Genomic DNA, 18,263 nt, shown 5'->3' on the forward strand with positions numbered 1-18,263 from the left:
CTTCAGATTTTTTTTTAAAACTAGAAGATAATGGAACGCGTGGGAGAATGACAATTATCAGTTATAACTGTACTAGCCTCATCTGTCCTAACATAAACAGCGCAGAACATTGGGGCCGGTAGGGTAGAGTTTAGAGGAATGCTATTATCTAAAGTGTGTATAGTTTATATTTAAACATGAATGTAAAGAAGACACAATTTGTCACTGTTGCCATATAGGTAGAATTTGTTGATTATTCTATTCTTATTAGTACAGAAGCACATGCAAACAATAGTCTCATCAAGTGGAATCGGTATGAATTACCGCTTGACCCCTGACCCCTGGTTCAAATCCCAACAGCGCCTGGCCAACAGAGGAAGAAATCCCGATCGTCCCTAGGTAAGTATTCACTAACCTAATCTACCCCCTAACCCTAATCCTCCTTTAGGGTGCCTAACACTAACCTTCCCCCCCTGTGCCTAACCCTAATCCCCCCTCTGTGCCTAAACCTAACCCCCCCTTCCCTGCTGCCTAAGTCCCCCGGGGGGTGCCTAACCCTAACCCTCTCTCCCCATAGCCTAACCCTAACCTCCCAGGGGGGTGCCTAACCCTAAGTCTCCCCCAGGAGCCCTAAACCTAACCCTCTCCCCCCGCGGCTGTCTCCTGACGTCAGTCAAATTACAGGCGTCTAGATTTAGACGCCTGTCATTTGTCCCTAGTCGGGATAACAATGTCTGGAAGCCGGCGGTCGGCATTCCGTCTGCCGGCTTCCTGAACGTATACCCATCAAGCAAGTTGGCCAATTTTGGGCCAAAAATTACCCATGACCCTGATCAAGATCCAGGAAGGCTCAATCGTGGTTGGCTCAGGAAATCCAGAAAAATCAGTTTGCCCATGACTATGAGCGTGTGAGTGATCATCGGATGAATGCACAAACTAAAGCTGGGTACATACCTGGCCGACAGGTTGGCCAAACTACCAACCTATCTAATGATTGGTAAGTGCTTACACGCTTACCAATTTAAATATGCCCGCCCACTTATGACATCATATTCAATTACTTCTGGGCGCATCTGTATGACAAAGTGAACCTGAGGTTCAGGACTTGCTGTGTAGTTTAATATTTTGGTAAAGTCCTGACTTAAGTCTTACTTCAGCTGTGACCTCTCATATTTATATTGTAACCTCTCATGACCAGGATCCTCTCTACCCTTTGTTTTCATATTTGCTTTCTATATCCATTTTTTATGTATGTCCTGTTTTCTACACTATGTGGCGCTGTAGAGTACTTGACAACTTACAGCCAACTACAATAACAATAACTGACTGAACAGCATGCTCTGTGTTATAATTGGCTTTTGGGAGCAATTCACATGCAGTCTAGTGCCTAATAAAATAGTTAGAAGACGAGTGTGTGGGGGGGTGTAGTTAAAATACCGGCAGACGGATCCCGACGGCCGATATATCGACGCCGGAATTACGGCCACTGGCAAAATGCCGACGCCGCTATCCTGAATGATATCAGGATACTGGCATCAGCATCCCGAACGCCGGAAGCCCGAACGTCCTGATGCCGCTAAGTACAGCACTGTCCCCGGGGGTAGGGGGGTTAGGTTTAGGCAACCCCGGGGGAACATTAGGGTTAGGCACCCACGGGGGGAGGTTAGGGTTAGGCACCCCAACGGGAGGGTCAGGTTTAGGGTACGGGAAGGGGGGGTAAGAGTTAGACACCCCCGGGGGGAGGTTAGGGTTAGGCACCCCCCCGGGAGGGTTAGGTTTAGGGTATGGGAAGGGGGTTCGAGTTAGGCACCCCCCGGGGGGAGGTTTGGGTTAGGCACTAGGGGGTGAGGTTAGGCAACACTAAAGGAGGGTTAGGGGGGGAGAAGTTTAGGGATAGGGTACTTACCTCTCCTGTTGGGAACTGCAGTATTCGGGGTTCCGGCGTCAGGATTTGAACCGGTGGCTGTTGAGCCGCCGGTATATCATACCACTCCCGTGGGGGGTGGGAAGAATTTATATACAGACCAGTCAAGTCCTTCCACCAAACAAGGTCTGGAATTGAGAAACTGCAACTGTCTGAGTAATTTTGATTTAATGCAGAAATCCCCTCCAAAGTATGTACTTCATATAACTATTTAAGTAATACCTAATAATCACAGAAATTGGTTCTAAGGCAGATTATTCTGTTTTTATCATTAAAAAAGGAGATTTAAAACATTTGTCATACCTTTAAAGAGCTTAACGGGGGCTATGTATTAAAAAAGTGCATTTGTTATACACACCTTGTATTATTTTATATATAAGTTTTTGCCCTGTTCCCATAAAAGAAAATAAAAAAAAGTTTCTGGCACGAAAAATACAAATCACATGTGCATGCATATAGTCAAGCGGGTGTGAAAACTGTGTCTGACACTGGCATGCATTACAGAGACTTAGCATTGGTAGTTTAAATACTGTAGGGGTATAGCACAGACAAAAAGGTTTTCAACAAAATGATGACACAATGAACTTATGAATATGGCAAGGAAAAACACTTCTTTTAAAACACAGCAGTATTACACAATTAACATTTGAAATAACAATAAAAAAACAAAAAACATTTGAAATAAATAAATAAAAGTAACTGATTGGAAAGAATTGCATCACTTCCATACGTACCATTTTTGCTGCTCAAATATTCAAAATTTCATGAGTCATATACATCATTACTTGGTCGGTTCCATAATGTATGCTACATTATATCGCTACTATATAGGCATAGGGGTCTATCCTATTAGGTGCAAATTGCAAGTAGCTTGTTTGTTTCTTGAAACTCATAGACTTCGCACTAATGAGTACTCCCGAGAACTCTCCAATCCAATTAAAAATGCCTATTCGCTATACTCGCAGCGAAAGGGTGCGAATTGACTGCCAAAAGAGATATGAGAAAAGTGCATAAAAAAGTGGGGAGACCATCCTGGACCCCCCAAAATTTATAATTTTGTTAGCAGGACCATATAGAAGGCTTTTTGTGGGCATTAGGAAGGTACTGTAGGTTTTTAAATGGTGTCAAATGGCTGATTTGTGTTTTTTTTTTAATTGCTAAAAAAAAAGTTATAAAATGAAAAACTTTTTTTGTTTAATCTCAAACAAACTAAACAAAAAAATGCACAAAAAAAGTAGCAAAAATGGGTGATTTTGGGGTACTTTGAGACCACGTTGAAAAACTTGTAAAAATAATAAACAAAAACTATTTTTCAATTAAATAAATACTGTCATTAAATTTGGGCTGCCTAAACTATCTAAAAAGTTGATTTGGGGGTAATTTGAGGACATTTTTTAATACCCCCAAAAATGACATGAAATGATTGGACTATTTAAGCTAGCTGGAAACTTCCAATTGCCTAACTAGTCATTAGGGGGTGTCCATCTCTCACCCTCCGGGAGGTGCAAATGGGAATTCAGTCTCACTTGTTCAGAGCGAGTTGCTAACTGGATTGCAAAATGAATTCGCTGTGTGAATTCGAAGAGAAAATAGCAATTTGCACCTAGCAATTCGCACCTAATAGGATTGACCCCTTATACTGTCATAAGTGAAGAATTACTAAAATAGCATAATTCTTCTCTAGGTTATATTGAATGGCACAGTCAATTGCCTGCGAAGGGTGTGAGAATTGCAGTTGCCACGGCGCTTAAATGCCATCAACGGCAGCCCATCTCGCAACCTTTGCCCGGCCAGCTGAATGCCCGATTCGCACAAAAGTGCTTGCTACACAATGGGAGAGCGAACACTGTTGTGCAAGATCCCACTGCCGTAAAGCGTGCCGGCTGCCGGATGAACGAATTTGCCCTTAATTGAATATCATGCATTATGTTTTTTGGAGTTTCTTTGCAATTAAACTAAATGTTCTAGACTGTTTACAACAATGGTATTGTGAGACCCGGCGTGGATTTTCCTTAGCTAAGCCGCCTGCTTGCCGCAATAAACTCTACAGTATCTGTATGGCAGCCTATGTGAAGTTGCATCGTACAGTATATTCCAAATAGATCAACTGCTTGTGAATGAAACTATGGACATTGGTACTTCTCCTTAGCCTCAGTTTTTGGGGACAACAAAACATGTATTGAAAAGTATCTTGGCCAAGAAGAATAGCTTGAATAGGAAACTCCTTGTTTTATATCGTTTTTTGTAACAATATCCACATTTTACCTACTTAACATAATAAAATGGAATAGACATATTTTCTATAGCAAAAGGCATAACAATGACTATGACAGAGCATGCAGTGGGATGGGTATAAACTAGGTAATAACAGTATTTTCTAGTGAAGAAAGGCAACCACCTTGTACCTTGTACATAAAAAATATACAATATCATCTTAATCTCCAAAGTCTTTGGTGCCAAAATATATATATATTTTTTTATTATTATTATGATTATTATTATTATTATTATTATTATTATTATTATTAATAGTAATAATAATAATAAAAATAATAATAATTAATAAAAATTTGAACAGGATTTTCACAGAGGCGACTACTTTCTGCATAAGGTACAAATACATTTGCCAATCTTTTACTAAAGGAGCTGGTATTTATTGGAAAATGCAATAAGAAGCATGTTGTGATTGTAGGTAGATAATTAAAGCTTTAAAGAGACTGTGGCTGATTGTTATTAACACACGAAAATGAAATTGGACACAACTAGATTTATAAACAATGAAAACAGCGTTTCCCGTGGGAGGTTGAACATGCAGAACGTGATATTGGTATAATGTAATACAGATGGATTGCAAGTACTCAGACAATTGCTATCAGCTTTATATAGGACTTATGCGGGGAGGTAACTGCTGTGTCCATGAGATTATGGCACTATATCTTGTGTGGTAAATGTGATGAAGAACGTCCAAACATTATGGGGCTTTCAGTCTTTATTATGGCAAATGATGTTTGAAATATGAACGTTTTATATCTCAAATATAGTTTTTGTTAACAGATAAAACATATCTGACATGAATGAATGTAACATACATGCAGACAACTGACAAAAACCCAGATTGTATAATATAAAGCAGGGTTTCCCAAACTTGGCCCTCAAGGCACACTAATACCTCTTTTACATTTAGGGCTTGGGTCTGACCTGGGATTTGGAACCAGGTTTTCCCGGGTCCGTGCCGTTCACACTGCACCGGTGTGCAGTGGAACTCTTCAGGTGGTGCTTGGAGATGACATCATCTCCAAGCGCAGATATCCCCATGCTGGAAACGGGACCCTCGTTGGATGAACCAGGGTACCTGTTTCCACTGAGCCATACCCGGGTCCTTCCCGATTCAAACCCTGCTAGCTACCAGGGTTGGAATCCCGGGACACTCCACCCAGGTTGACCCATTTCCTCTAACAAAAATCCCGGGTTGATGCGCGCTCACGTGCAATAACCCAGGATTTTGAGGCTAGTGGAAAAGGGGAATTACAGTCCAGGTTTTAAGGATATGCATGCTTGTGCACAGTAAGTATAATTCAGCTGATTGAGGTACTAATTAGGTCATTTGTTCTTAAGCATGGATATCCTTAAAACCTGGACTGCTAGGACGCCTTGAAGATTGAGTTTGGGAATCACTGATATAAAGGTTTATTTCTCCTTGCACATATATCATGGAACACTGGGGGCGATTCAGACCCGGACGCTAAGCGGCAATCGCTCGCATCCAAAAGGGGCCGGGTATGCAAATTCCGCGATCGCACTGTCTGGTGTAAGGACTATCTGTCTATGTCTTAGAGAGCGATGGCACGCTGGTCTAAAGACTCCCACGTTTATTTCTTAACACACGTCATCTCCAGGAAGTGAATGATTAATCAGAACCATCGAGAGCCATCGGAGCTGCACGCAGCGCTTGAGGTAGACCCTACCCCACCGCAAGCACTGCGATCACTGCAGGCTGAAATACAACCAAGTGACGTGTACAATGACGCCTCCATGCTAATTATGCACACCCATAAAACGTCGTTTAGACCCCCAGACACGCCTGCGTTCGCAGCACCACTCCTCCGATCACAAGCACCTTCCCCTGTTACCGCCCACAGACGGCGCTATCTGTCACTCAAAGTAGCGTCCAGTCTGTGTACTACGAGCGCACAATTCTCAAGCACAGTGAGTGACTCGCGCATGAGCATATTGACGCACACGCAGTCGGCGACTATCGGCCATAGCGTGTGTCCGTGGCTTAGCGTCCGGGTCTGAATCGCCCCCACTGTCCTAAGTTAGCGCTACAGTGAAGACTGTATAAAGTGTGTAATGTAGAATAGAAGTTATATCTTTGATTTGGGTTCCGGACTAGATAGACAGTAAAAAGGTAGACAGTGTCTAGATAGACACCAGATGTTAGACAGTCAATAGGTCGACTGGGACAAAAAGTCGACACATTAAATGTCGACATGTACAAATGGTTGACAGGGTCAAAAGGTCAACACAAAAATGGTCTCCGCATTTTTTTTATAGGGTTATGGTTAGGTTTAAGGTTAGGCACTTACCGGAGGGTTACGCACTTACCCCGACAGTTAGGGTTAGGCACTTATCCCGATGGTTAGGGTTAGGCACCAGGAGGGAGGGTTAGGCACTTACCGGAGGGTTATGCAGTAGAAGGGACGGTTAGGGTCAGGCACCTACCCCGACGGTTAGGGTTAGGCACCAGATGGGAGGGTAGGGTTCGGCACCAAGGTGAGGGTTAGGGTGAAGATTAGGGCTAGAAAACCCTCCCAAATATCATGTGCCGCCCAGTTTTATGTCGACCATTTGTACTTGTCAACCTACTTACTTGTCGACATTTAGTGTGTCGACATTTTGTCCCAGTCGACCTACTGACTGTAACATCTGGTGTCTATCTAGACACTGTCAACCTTTTTACTGTCTGTCTGTTAATCCACACTCTTAGATGTATTTGTGCAGAGAATATGGTAAGTGTAGTTAGAGGAGCAAGGAAATAATGACAGAACAATAAGTGGGCACTGTGCATGGGCAAAATATTACTCTGTGGGTACTGACAGTCTGGTTTAATATTAAATAAAATGTATCATTGGAAGACCTTGCCATCCATTAAACTCTATTATCAAAAAAGTTTTGAAGTAATATGTTGAGGGAGCTAGTAAAATAATATATTTATTATTTACACCGTTGGGTGGGTGGGTGTAGGGAGACTTGTAGCTAATAAGTAATGGTTTCCTTAAACCTGGAATAAGTGTCTAGGTAGCCACAGAAAACAGACAGGTCGTCTCTTTAAAGTTTTCCTGTGTGTTATTATCGTCATGCATTATTTTATGGGGTTGTTCAAGAGTATGCACAGTGCTAGCAACACGCTTCAAAGAATAGGGGAAAACGAACCAAATGTGCAGTTTTCCTCCAATGCATTTTCCAAACTAAAAAAAAAAATGAACACACAGCTTTAGTTTGTGTCAGGCAGAAAGAGCCTTTACCTGGACCCTAGGAACAAAAGGCGCTGTTCTTCTATTAAGGCTTTGGCTCTGATAAGCAAAATCAAACAAAAAGAAAAAAAAAGCAATAAAACAAAAACCAAAAAGACAACAAGCTGAAATTAAAAAATAATTTAAAATAAAACACAAGTATTGAAATCAACATCAACAGAGTACACACCAAAAGCACAAATGTATAGTTTGCTAAAAAGTTGAAAACATATGACTTATGATGACTACACAATAATTATCAAGTAATATAACTACTACACACTACTTATCACCTGTTATCACTACTACTCACTGCTCATCACCTGTTATCACTACTACGCTCTACTTATTACCTGTTATCACAACTACACAATGCTTATTACCTGTTATCCATACTACACACTACTTATCACCTGTTATCACTACTACACACTACTTATCACCTGTTTTCACTACTACACACTGCTCGTCACCTGTTATCACTACTAAACTCTACTTATTACCTGTTATGACTACTACACACTACTTATCACCTGTTATCACCACTTCACAATGCTTATTACCTGTTATCACTACTACACACTACTTATCACCTGTTTTCACTACTACACACTGCTCGTCACCTGTTATCACTACTAAACTCTACTTATTACCTGTTATGACTACTACACACTACTTATCACCTGTTATCACCACTTCACAATGCTTATTACCTGTTATCACTACTACACACTACTTATTATCACCTATAGCTAACTACACTCTACTTATCACCTGTTATCACTATTACACGCTACTTATTACCTGTTATCACTACTACACTCTACTTATTACCTGTTATCACTACTACACACTGCTCATCACCTGTTATCACTTCTACACTCTACTTATTGCCTGTTATCACTACTAAACTCTACTTATTACCTGTTATCACTACTACACACTACTTATCACCACTACACAATGCTTATTACCTGTTATCACTACTACACACTACTTATTATCACCTATAGCTAACTACATTCTACTTATCACCTGTTATCACTACTACATGCTACTTATTACCTGTTATCACTACTACACACTGCTCATCACCTGTTATCACTTCTACACTCTACTTATTACCTGTTATCACTACTAAACTCTACTTATTACCTGTTATCACTACTACACACTACTTATCACCTGTTATCACTACTACACACTGCTCGTCACCTGTTATCACTACTAAACTCTACTTATTACCTGTTATCACTACTAAACTCTACTTATTACCTGTTATCACTACTACACACTACTTATCACCTGTTATCACCACTACACAATGCTTATTACCTGTTATCACTTCTACACTCTACTTATTACCTGTTATCACTACTAAACTCTACTTATTACCTGTTATCACTACTACATGCTACTTATTACCTGTTATCACTACTACACACTGCTCGTCACCTGTTATCACTACTAAACTCTACTTATTACCTGTTATCACTACTAAACTCTACTTATTACCTGTTATCACTACTACACACTACTTATCACCTGTTATCACCACTACACAATGCTTATTACCTGTTATCACTACTACACACTACTTATTATCACCTATAGCTAACTACACTCTACTTATCACCTGTTATCACTACTACACGCTACTTATTACCTGTTATCACTACTACACACTGCTCATCACCTGTTATAACTTCTACACTCTACTTATTACCTGTTATCACAACTACACAATGCTTATTACCTGTTATCCATACTACACACTGCTTATTACCTGTTATCACTACTACACACTACTTATCACCTGTTATCATGTTATCACTACTATACACTGCTCATCACCTGTTATCACTACTAAACTCTACTTATTACCTGTTATCACCACTACACAATGCTTATTAAACTCTACTTATTACCTGTTATCACTACTACACACTAATTATTATCACCTATAGCTAACTACACACTACTTATCACCTGTTATCCCTACTACACACTACTTATTACCTGTTAACACTACTACACACTACTTATCACCGGTTATCCATACTACACACTACTTATTACCTGTTATCACTACTACACACTACTTATAACCTGTAATCGCTACTATAATATTCGTGCGCAAGTCCCGGCACAGGGGTTGTCCCTTCGACATTTCCCCCTCTGCTGGGTCATGGATTACCCCGTCCTTCCTCCTTCCGGAAAAAATACACTTCTCACCTAGACTCATCTGGCTGTCCAGGTGAGTAGTCTAAGTCCCATTGGGAGGTGTGTACGGGGTTGTCCATGACCTGGTAGAGGGGGAAGTGCCGAAGAGGCACCTCCTGTGCCGGTGTCTGCCCACGCCTATGGTTACTATACACTACTTATCACCTGTTATCACTACTACACACTACTAACTCCCTGTTTTCACTACTACATACTGCTTTCCAACTGCTATCGTTACTGCACATTACATATCACCTATTATAACTACTACACACTATTACTCACCTGTAATCATTACTACACACTATTACCTTGTATCTCTGTTACACACTACTTATTACCCGTTATCACTACTACACACTACTTATCTCATATCGCTGTTACACACTACTTATTGCAAGGGACATAGGGCCTGATTCAGAGCCGTTCGCTATTTGCGGTCATTCGTTCAAAAACAAGGGGTGGCTATTCAAATGATCCGTTCGCAAATTGCAGTCTGTTCACACCTCTAAGTCTGAATGAGCGAGCAAAACATACGCTCGTTTATTTGTTAAAAACGCCCCCTGGCCACTCGCACCATACGTCATGTCCGCTATTTATTAGATTAATCGAGTACATCGTACAGCGTATGAACTGCTGGCTATTCTTGTGGTTGGTTTTTTCAACCGCTATTTTGCGAGCAGTTCTGAGTTCAAAAAAACCAAGTGACGTGGTCAATGACGCTGCTGTATTAATTATGCACTCCCTTAAACGCCCGTTTTGACCTTTAAGCACGCCTGCGTTCGAATTCCACTCCCCCGTTTACAAGCACCTTCCCCTGTTACCACCCACATACGCCTCATTCTGTCACTCAAAATAGCAGGCACTCGCTATATAGCGTACAAACGATTTTCGGCCGCACTGACTGGCAAAAACCGTACGCATGCGCAGATGTGCGAACATCGCTCGGAACGAGCGTACGGCCGCTAGCGAGCGGCTCTGAATGAGGGCCATAGTTTGCAAGAGCACACTCTAGGTACTAAGAGCAATGATAGTCAAAATAATTCTGATTAAACTCTACAATTAACATAGAGTATAAGTGAGGTTCTTAGTACATGTTTGTGGGGTTCACCTTGACGTGGTGGATGGGCGAATATTTTTGGCCAAACATGTACTAAGAACCTCACTTATACTCCATGTTATTTGTAGAGTTTAATCAGAATTATTTTGACTATCATTGTTCTTAGTACCTAGAGTGTGCATCTGTATTCTATGTCCGTGCATTATACTATAAGTCTCAGCATGGCCGCACCTCTTATTATTTTTAAAATTAGAGTGTGCAGTCCAAGCCCCCTCCCCCTTTACACACTACTTATTACCTGTTTACACTACTACACACTATTTATCACCTTTTATCACTACTACACACAACTTATTACCTGTTATCACAACTGCACACCACTTATTACCTGTTATCACTACTACACACTACTTATTACCTGTTTACACTGCTACACACTACTTATTACCTGTTTACACTGCTACACACTATTTATCACCTTTTATCACTACTACACACAACTTATTACCTGTTATCACTACTGCACACCACTTATTACCTGTTATCACTACTACACACTACTTATTACCTGTTTACACTGCTACACACTATTTATCACCTTTTATCACTACTACACACAACTTATTACCTGTTATCACTACTACACACCACTTATCACGTGTAATCACTACCGTACACTGCTTATCCCCTGTTATTGCTACTACACATCAAAATCAACTGTTATCCCTTTAACACACAACTTTTCAATCAATTTTGCAAACATTTTTTGACATTTCAGATTTAAAAAAAATATATATATATTTTAATTTCAATTTTATTTAGCTAGTGGGAATTTTAAACCTTTTTTAGAACCTGAAAACACTTGAGTAAGGAAATGAGGACGCATTACAAATAATTTTTTTTCTCTAGCAAAAATCTATTTACTAGGATTACATTTAGGCGCACATTTGCACAATAGCTCAACAAATCAGCAACATGCAATGTTAGCAAGTAATCATCACTGTGACAAACAGATTTACTATACAGCAGCTGGCATATCTCTGCTGTATTTTCTCCAGGATGGCAGAATTAGACCTGCATTATTGTGGTAGCAAGCAATATGACACTATACTGCACAAATGGGTGCATGGTTATTCTATTGTGTGCTGCAGTATAACTTAATCATACATGTCCAATGTTTGCTCTAGGTTCATTTATTTTGATTTGGTCAGGACAGAATGAGGGACCGCATTGGCGCTTACGGTTTGAGCCACCCGTGGCTTGGTTGGGCTTCTTCTATTTGTAGACATGCCTGGAGAGGTACCCCTATCTAAATGCTACATGAGAAGGACATGGGGTATAAGTGTGACCTAAGAAGTAGTATTTATTATATATAATAGATGAATGTAAAACCATCATTGGATGATGATTTTTTTATAACATTATATCAATTATAATGTTTAGGATGAAATAATGTCATAAATTCAGTAATACATTATGCTGTCCAGTCAATATATTTGATTGGCAGCTAGAATCAATACTTTGTATTGCTGCAAAATATTATTAAACAAAAAAAGCTCACAGAATATTGTGAAGTCACCTGTATGTTTATGCAGCTTATATTTACTATTCTACAGGTACACTGGCCACATCGCTATCTGCATACCGAGTAACCTGCAAGAAAGTGCTAAGTCGTGTGACAAGCTCATTAACACCTAGGGGTATATTTACTAAAGGTCGATTTTAATCAATTTTAAATTGCTATAAATCGATTCTAAATCGATGTTGTGTTTCTGATATGATTGGGTCGTGCAGCTCCATGTGTGATGGAACTGCCCGACCCAATCATATCCTCCTGTTTCAAGCTAGGTTGAGGATTTTATATAGCATGAACTGTATTTGCACACACAGACGAATGCTGTGTACTGTACACTTAACTGCCTACAAACTTTCTCTGCTTGCAGCAGGTTTTCTCAACCTCTCTGTATCATGTACCTCTTAGCGGCTTAACTAGTACCCCCTACTGTGTACCAATCTGTCACATATAACAACTACAGCGTGGACATCTATTTTCAGTACCTTAATATGAGTTCTATGTAAGGCTTTGTATGTTCAAATGTCTTTGTTTTTCTTTTTAAATATCCATTCTATTCTCTTTTGCATATGTTTTATTCATTGATTATTTGTTAAACTGTTATTTTCAATATATTTATCTGCTGGAAATACCTCTTAAATCTGACTGAAGTTCCCCTTAGTAGTATAAGGGGTAGAGTAGTTATAAGTAACTGAGGAAATGAGACACAGGGCCTGATTCAGAGCCGGACGCTCTAAACGAGGCGGCCTCTTGGATGCTAGCATAGCTGTTACCACCCACAGCTTATGCGAGCGTCCATGATGATGGTCGCGATGGACAAGACCATCGTGACCATCGGGCTTGCGACGAGACCCTTGCGGTAGGGTCTCGTTGCCGCAAGCCCTGGAGTGATTTTGGCTCTATCACAGCCAAAATCACTCCCACTGACATCACTAGTGATGTCAGTGGGGCCGGACCCAGACGGTAAGCGTTCCCATGGGAATGCCCCCGGCACGTCCACCAAAGGGGTGTGCTGTCAATCACCATCGACAGCACGCCCCCTTTGGTGCAAGACCCATAACGACGGCTACCCCATCGTTATTAGGGTCTTGTGCATGCGCACGACGGAGGCGCCTCCGTCATGCGCATGCGCATTTGAGAAACATTGACCCGCTTGCGAGCGGGTCTGAATGAGACCCACTGACCTATATGTTGATAAATATCAATACATTTTAACTTTGAGGGTGCCTGTAAGTATAAACAGTTGTGTCACTGTTAATTATTGCCAAAAAATTATTAATGACTCAACAGCTGTATTTCTAGCAAGAGCTAGGGGACTGTGAGAGGCTCGGGGGTATATTTGCTAAATGTCAATTTTAATCGATTTTGATCAATTTAAAATCGATCAACATCAGTGTTTTGTTTCCGGGGGCTATATCGCACATTTACTTAAGGCCCCCATATAAGGCACGCTATACGTGCCGATCCATAGGTGCTATATCGTGCCGCGTATGGGCAAGATATCGTACCTGATATCATGCTGCGCGCTCCCGCGGGGTCGTATATCGCATCCCCAGATCTTCCTGCAAAAACCATCTGACCTGGGATGCGATGTACAATCCCATTCAAATGGAGGAGGGGGGAGCCGGCACATCGTGCGGTCAGCGGGGACCGCATAATCCGTCTGCTGACGTATCGGCAGTCGCACTACACGGTGCATCGCACCGTGTATGGCCACCTTAATACTTACAGAAAAAAAATTGTCTATTTAATGTGTGATTTAAACCCAGAAACACAACATTGATGATTTTTTTTTTTAGCGATTTTCATTGATTTTAAATTGATCAAAATCGATTAATATCAACCTTTGTTGAGTACAGAGAACTGGTAAAATTGAGAATTAGGAACCGTGCTTTTACTGACTTTTGAACACACGAAAGGTGCCAGTACTGTATATTTAGCTTATAACTGAAATTTAGCCTATACCTGAAATGTATATTCTATAAATGATGTAAACATCAATATCATTGTAAAATGTATGTGTTTTGTAAACTGGGTGTAGGGATAATAATGATGAGGAGACAAGTCTACCAGCAGATTTTCCTGGATAATATAAGGAAAATACTTCTAAGAAAATGAACAAACACCATTCCGCATCTATAAAGTATCGCTGTAAGGAGAATTCTGCAGCAGTAACAACAACCGTCCGTTACTGATAACACAGGTGTCACCAGTGGGAAGGTTTCCTATAGGACTGGCCGAGGCTCCTATCTGAATGAGTGAAGACCACTGACTACACAGACAGACAGTCTCCACTCACTGCATAAGTCACCAGCAGCCTATTGGAATCAGAATGTGGTGGGATGGAAGTCAAAATGTTCTGGTTAAGTTGTGTAATGTATAAAATGATTTAACAGCAAATGGTTACTTTATAAAATGTACATTTCTTTAACACTAATTGGGTTTGTGCGGAATAGCATTACAGTATGAACTCATATAAAAGGTATTTAATTGAAGAGCTTAAAAAAAAACTAAGTTACTTTTAATCACACGTCTGTATAGCAGAACTAAATGAGGGAACAGCCTGGCCACAAGGGATAGCAGTGGCAGCATTAAAGCCGAACACCTGCAATAAAAGGTACATTTACATTGGGCCGAAGAGCATCAGGTATTTGAAAGATGTATTTATTTATTTACTACCCTGGGAGGTCAGGGAATATGGGGTATTGGGGAGCAGACGGCAAGTTGATCCTAGGGATGAGCAGTAGCTCCAATGGAGAAGACTACAGAGCAAGGCTTATTGAGTGTTTGTGTGTGTGCAGTATTTGTCATATATACTTTGCTGTCTGACTCTAGCACCAGTCTGACCATTACTTATTAGTGTCGCTTCTGACTCTGGGCCTGATTCAGAGCCGCTCGAAAGCGGCCGCTCATTCGCATCGAGCGATGTTCGCACAACTGTGCATGCATATGGGTCGTAATGCACATGCGCCAACCAGTCAGTGCGATCGGAAATCGAGCGCTCGCCAAATAGCGAGTTCCTGCTAATTTGAGTGACAGGATGAGGCGTTTGTGGGTGGTAACAGGGGAAGGTGCTTGAAAACGGGGAGTGGAGATCCGAACGCAGGCGTGCCAAACGGTCAAAACGGGCGTTTTAAGGGTGTGCATAATTAACAAAGCAGCGTCATCGACCACGTCACTTGGTTGTCTCTTAGCCTGAACTGTTCGCATGATTGCGGTAGGAAAATCCTACCACAAGCACTGCGAGCAGTTCAGATGCCTTTCGATGTACTCGATTAATCTAATAAATAGCGGAGGTGACATAGGATGCGAGCGGCCAGGGGGCGTCTTTACAAAATAGCGAGCGCATGTTTCGTTCGCTCGCTCAGACATAGAGGCGTCAACAGACCGCAAAGAGCGAGCGCTCAATTTAAATATCCGGCCCCTTTTTCTGACCGAGCGAGCGCAAATAGCGTGCGGCTCTGAATCAGGCCCTCTGTTCCCAGTACAATGTGTGAGTGATGGTAGAATTATTGAGAATGAATGTGTGCCCAGACCAGGGGCTTTTAATAACATAGCAACAGCCCTGAGGACCGGGTTAGAAGTAAGAAATAGACACTTGCCTAATAAGCATAGAAAATGCAGATCATAACATTCATGATCCCTCATATGGTCTGCGCTAATGTAGTTTATGTATTCCAGAAGTAGACCTCTTGGACAGTGTGATCAAATTTAAATCTGTATATCACCTAGATTGTAGCAATGGTGGTAAGTAATGTACATACTATATATTACAGATCTGTGTGACTCGTAGTAGTAATCAATGGGACATGACCTTAATCAGCCATGCCTACATTAGAATGAGGAAAGGACATATCTGATTGGTTATTTGTCTCCTTCTGGTGTCTTAGGCTAGTTTTCAACTCCTTTTTAGAGCTTTGCCTGTAGTGGGTTTATTTACATTAACTTATAATCTTTACACACAGCTATCATCTCATAATCAGTGTACACAAGGTACTACTCTCTGTAGTGTGCACTAACATTTTCACTAATAGCTATATTTGTGACAAGTATGGAGTGCACTAGCGTTTACAGCAAGTGAGAGAGAGAGATCCAATCCTAGCCGGCAATGCGGAGAGACTGCAATAAGGAAGTGAGAGCTGCACTTACTGAGAGTTGTCCAGACAGAAACTGGGGGACATCACGCAACATTCCAGGACTCATGGGGGATGTGACGGATATGGAGGGGCGATCCATTTTCTGGGATTCAAATGAACTAGAACCTTTTAATGATAGAAAAAACAAATAAATCATTTTAAGAACAGTAAAAAAAAAGCAGCTAATAAACTCAGTATCTTTAGTTGTGAGATCTCAGAGTAAAGCTGATATCATATACCAGGGGTTCCCAACCAAGGCATACTAACAGTCCAGGTTTTAAGGATAGCCATATCTGAGCACAGGTGATTTTATTAGTAACTCAGTAATTTTTATTTAACATCTGTGCTTTAGCTTTGATATTACTAAAACCAGGACTGTTAGCGTGCCTTGAGGACCGAGGTTGGGAATCACTGCCATTTACTGATATTTTCCAATTCATAAGAAAATTGAAAATGAACTTTATATGCCGGACATTTATTCTAGATCCTACTTATTTCTTTTTATTTTTACATGTGTTCTCCTTCGCTAAATAGAATTGCAACTATGGACACATTCAACAGCCGTATACAAAAATAAAATTGGTAGGTGGCGCTTGTCAATTACAACAGAGGATTAATGAAATGATTTATTAATATATTAATATATGTCTTTCCGCCTCTGGAAAAAGCCGTCTGGTGCGGGGAAACGCGTCGAGGATACGGGACCTGTGGCAGAGCTCATCTGTGAAACTCAATCGCACTTACCGGCACCCCCACGTATAACCGCTTAAAGAACTGCGGGACTTTCCATCCTATGGACTCCGCCGGGTGAGTCCTGTGGAGAGAGGTGCCATGCTCCAGCATTGGGAGAAATATTCACATTTATGGATGACTCGTGACACCTGTTATATTAGCCAAGCATTATCCGCAAAATAATACCGGGACACTGTGAGTACTTGGAGATGGGATCGGCATGAATGACCGCCGGATTCAAATCCCGACACTGGAAGACCGGCAGCGTTGAAGATCCCAATAGGTAAGTAAACTAACTATACCTAACCCTCTCCCCCCCTAACCCTCCCTTAGGGGTGCCAAACCCTAACCTCCCCCCTAGTGCCTAACCCTAACCCCTCCCGTAAGTGCCTAAACCTATTCCCCCATCCCCACAACCTAAACCTAACCCTCCAGGGGGGGTGCCTGGCCCTAACCTCCCCCCGGGAGCCCCTAACCTAACCCTCTCTTGTCCGTGCTCGCAGCACCTTCATTCGGTATGCCGGGCGGCGGACTCCCGGGATTTCGACACCTATCATTTGTCCCCAGTCGGGAAGCCGGCGGTCGGCATTTCAACCGTCGGCTTTCTGACTGCATACCTTTGGAGAGCTGAGGCACCCGGCGGCCTGTTAAGAATTACTCTGAGCCACAACATACTGCTACAAATCTATTACTCTGTATCTGGCTATTGGAGACAAATACTATACAGTCACTTGTGTGAACTATATGGATCCAGTAACATCAAAGGATCGGTATATGGGATTATAAGTGCTACAAAAGGCTCAAAGGGACAGTGAGTCCTCATTTATATTGATTGGTTTTACCATCTGATGCCTGCCACTTATTAATAATATATATATATATATATATATATATATATATATATATGTGTGTGCCTTTTTCATTTGCTCGAATATATGCCTATATTCATGCTGTATAATGAACCCCACTCCTGGGAGTTTTATAAAGCTGGGCATTTATTGTTAAAGCTATATATTAATATATTAATAGATCATTTACTCAATCCTCTGTTGTAATTGACAAGCACCACCTACCATTTTTCTTTTTGTATATGGTTTGTTGTAAGAGGGCTAGCAAAAGCCTT

At 41.3% G+C, this 18,263-nt stretch overlaps 1 protein-coding gene across 14 annotated transcripts in view; it reads right to left on the reverse strand.

Moving 5' to 3' along the window:
- RIMS2 (regulating synaptic membrane exocytosis 2) overlaps positions 1-18,263 on the reverse strand; it is an 801,312-nt gene that overhangs the window by 275,501 nt on the left and 507,548 nt on the right. For all 14 annotated transcript variants that reach the window (XM_088442657.1, XM_088442652.1, XM_088442648.1 and 11 more), the window contains 2 exons: positions 16,422-16,534; positions 7,429-7,476 (listed from right to left, as the gene is read on the reverse strand). In XM_088442657.1, coding sequence (XP_088298783.1) covers positions 7,429-7,476; positions 16,422-16,534 — 161 coding nt within the window. The remainder of the gene's footprint in view (positions 1-7,428; positions 7,477-16,421; positions 16,535-18,263) is intronic.

The sequence above is a fragment of the Taudactylus pleione genome, unplaced genomic scaffold (assembly GCF_031769625.1).
Source record: "Taudactylus pleione unplaced genomic scaffold, aTauple2 ptg000314l, whole genome shotgun sequence".
NCBI classification, from domain to species: Eukaryota; Metazoa; Chordata; class Amphibia; order Anura; family Myobatrachidae; genus Taudactylus; species Taudactylus pleione.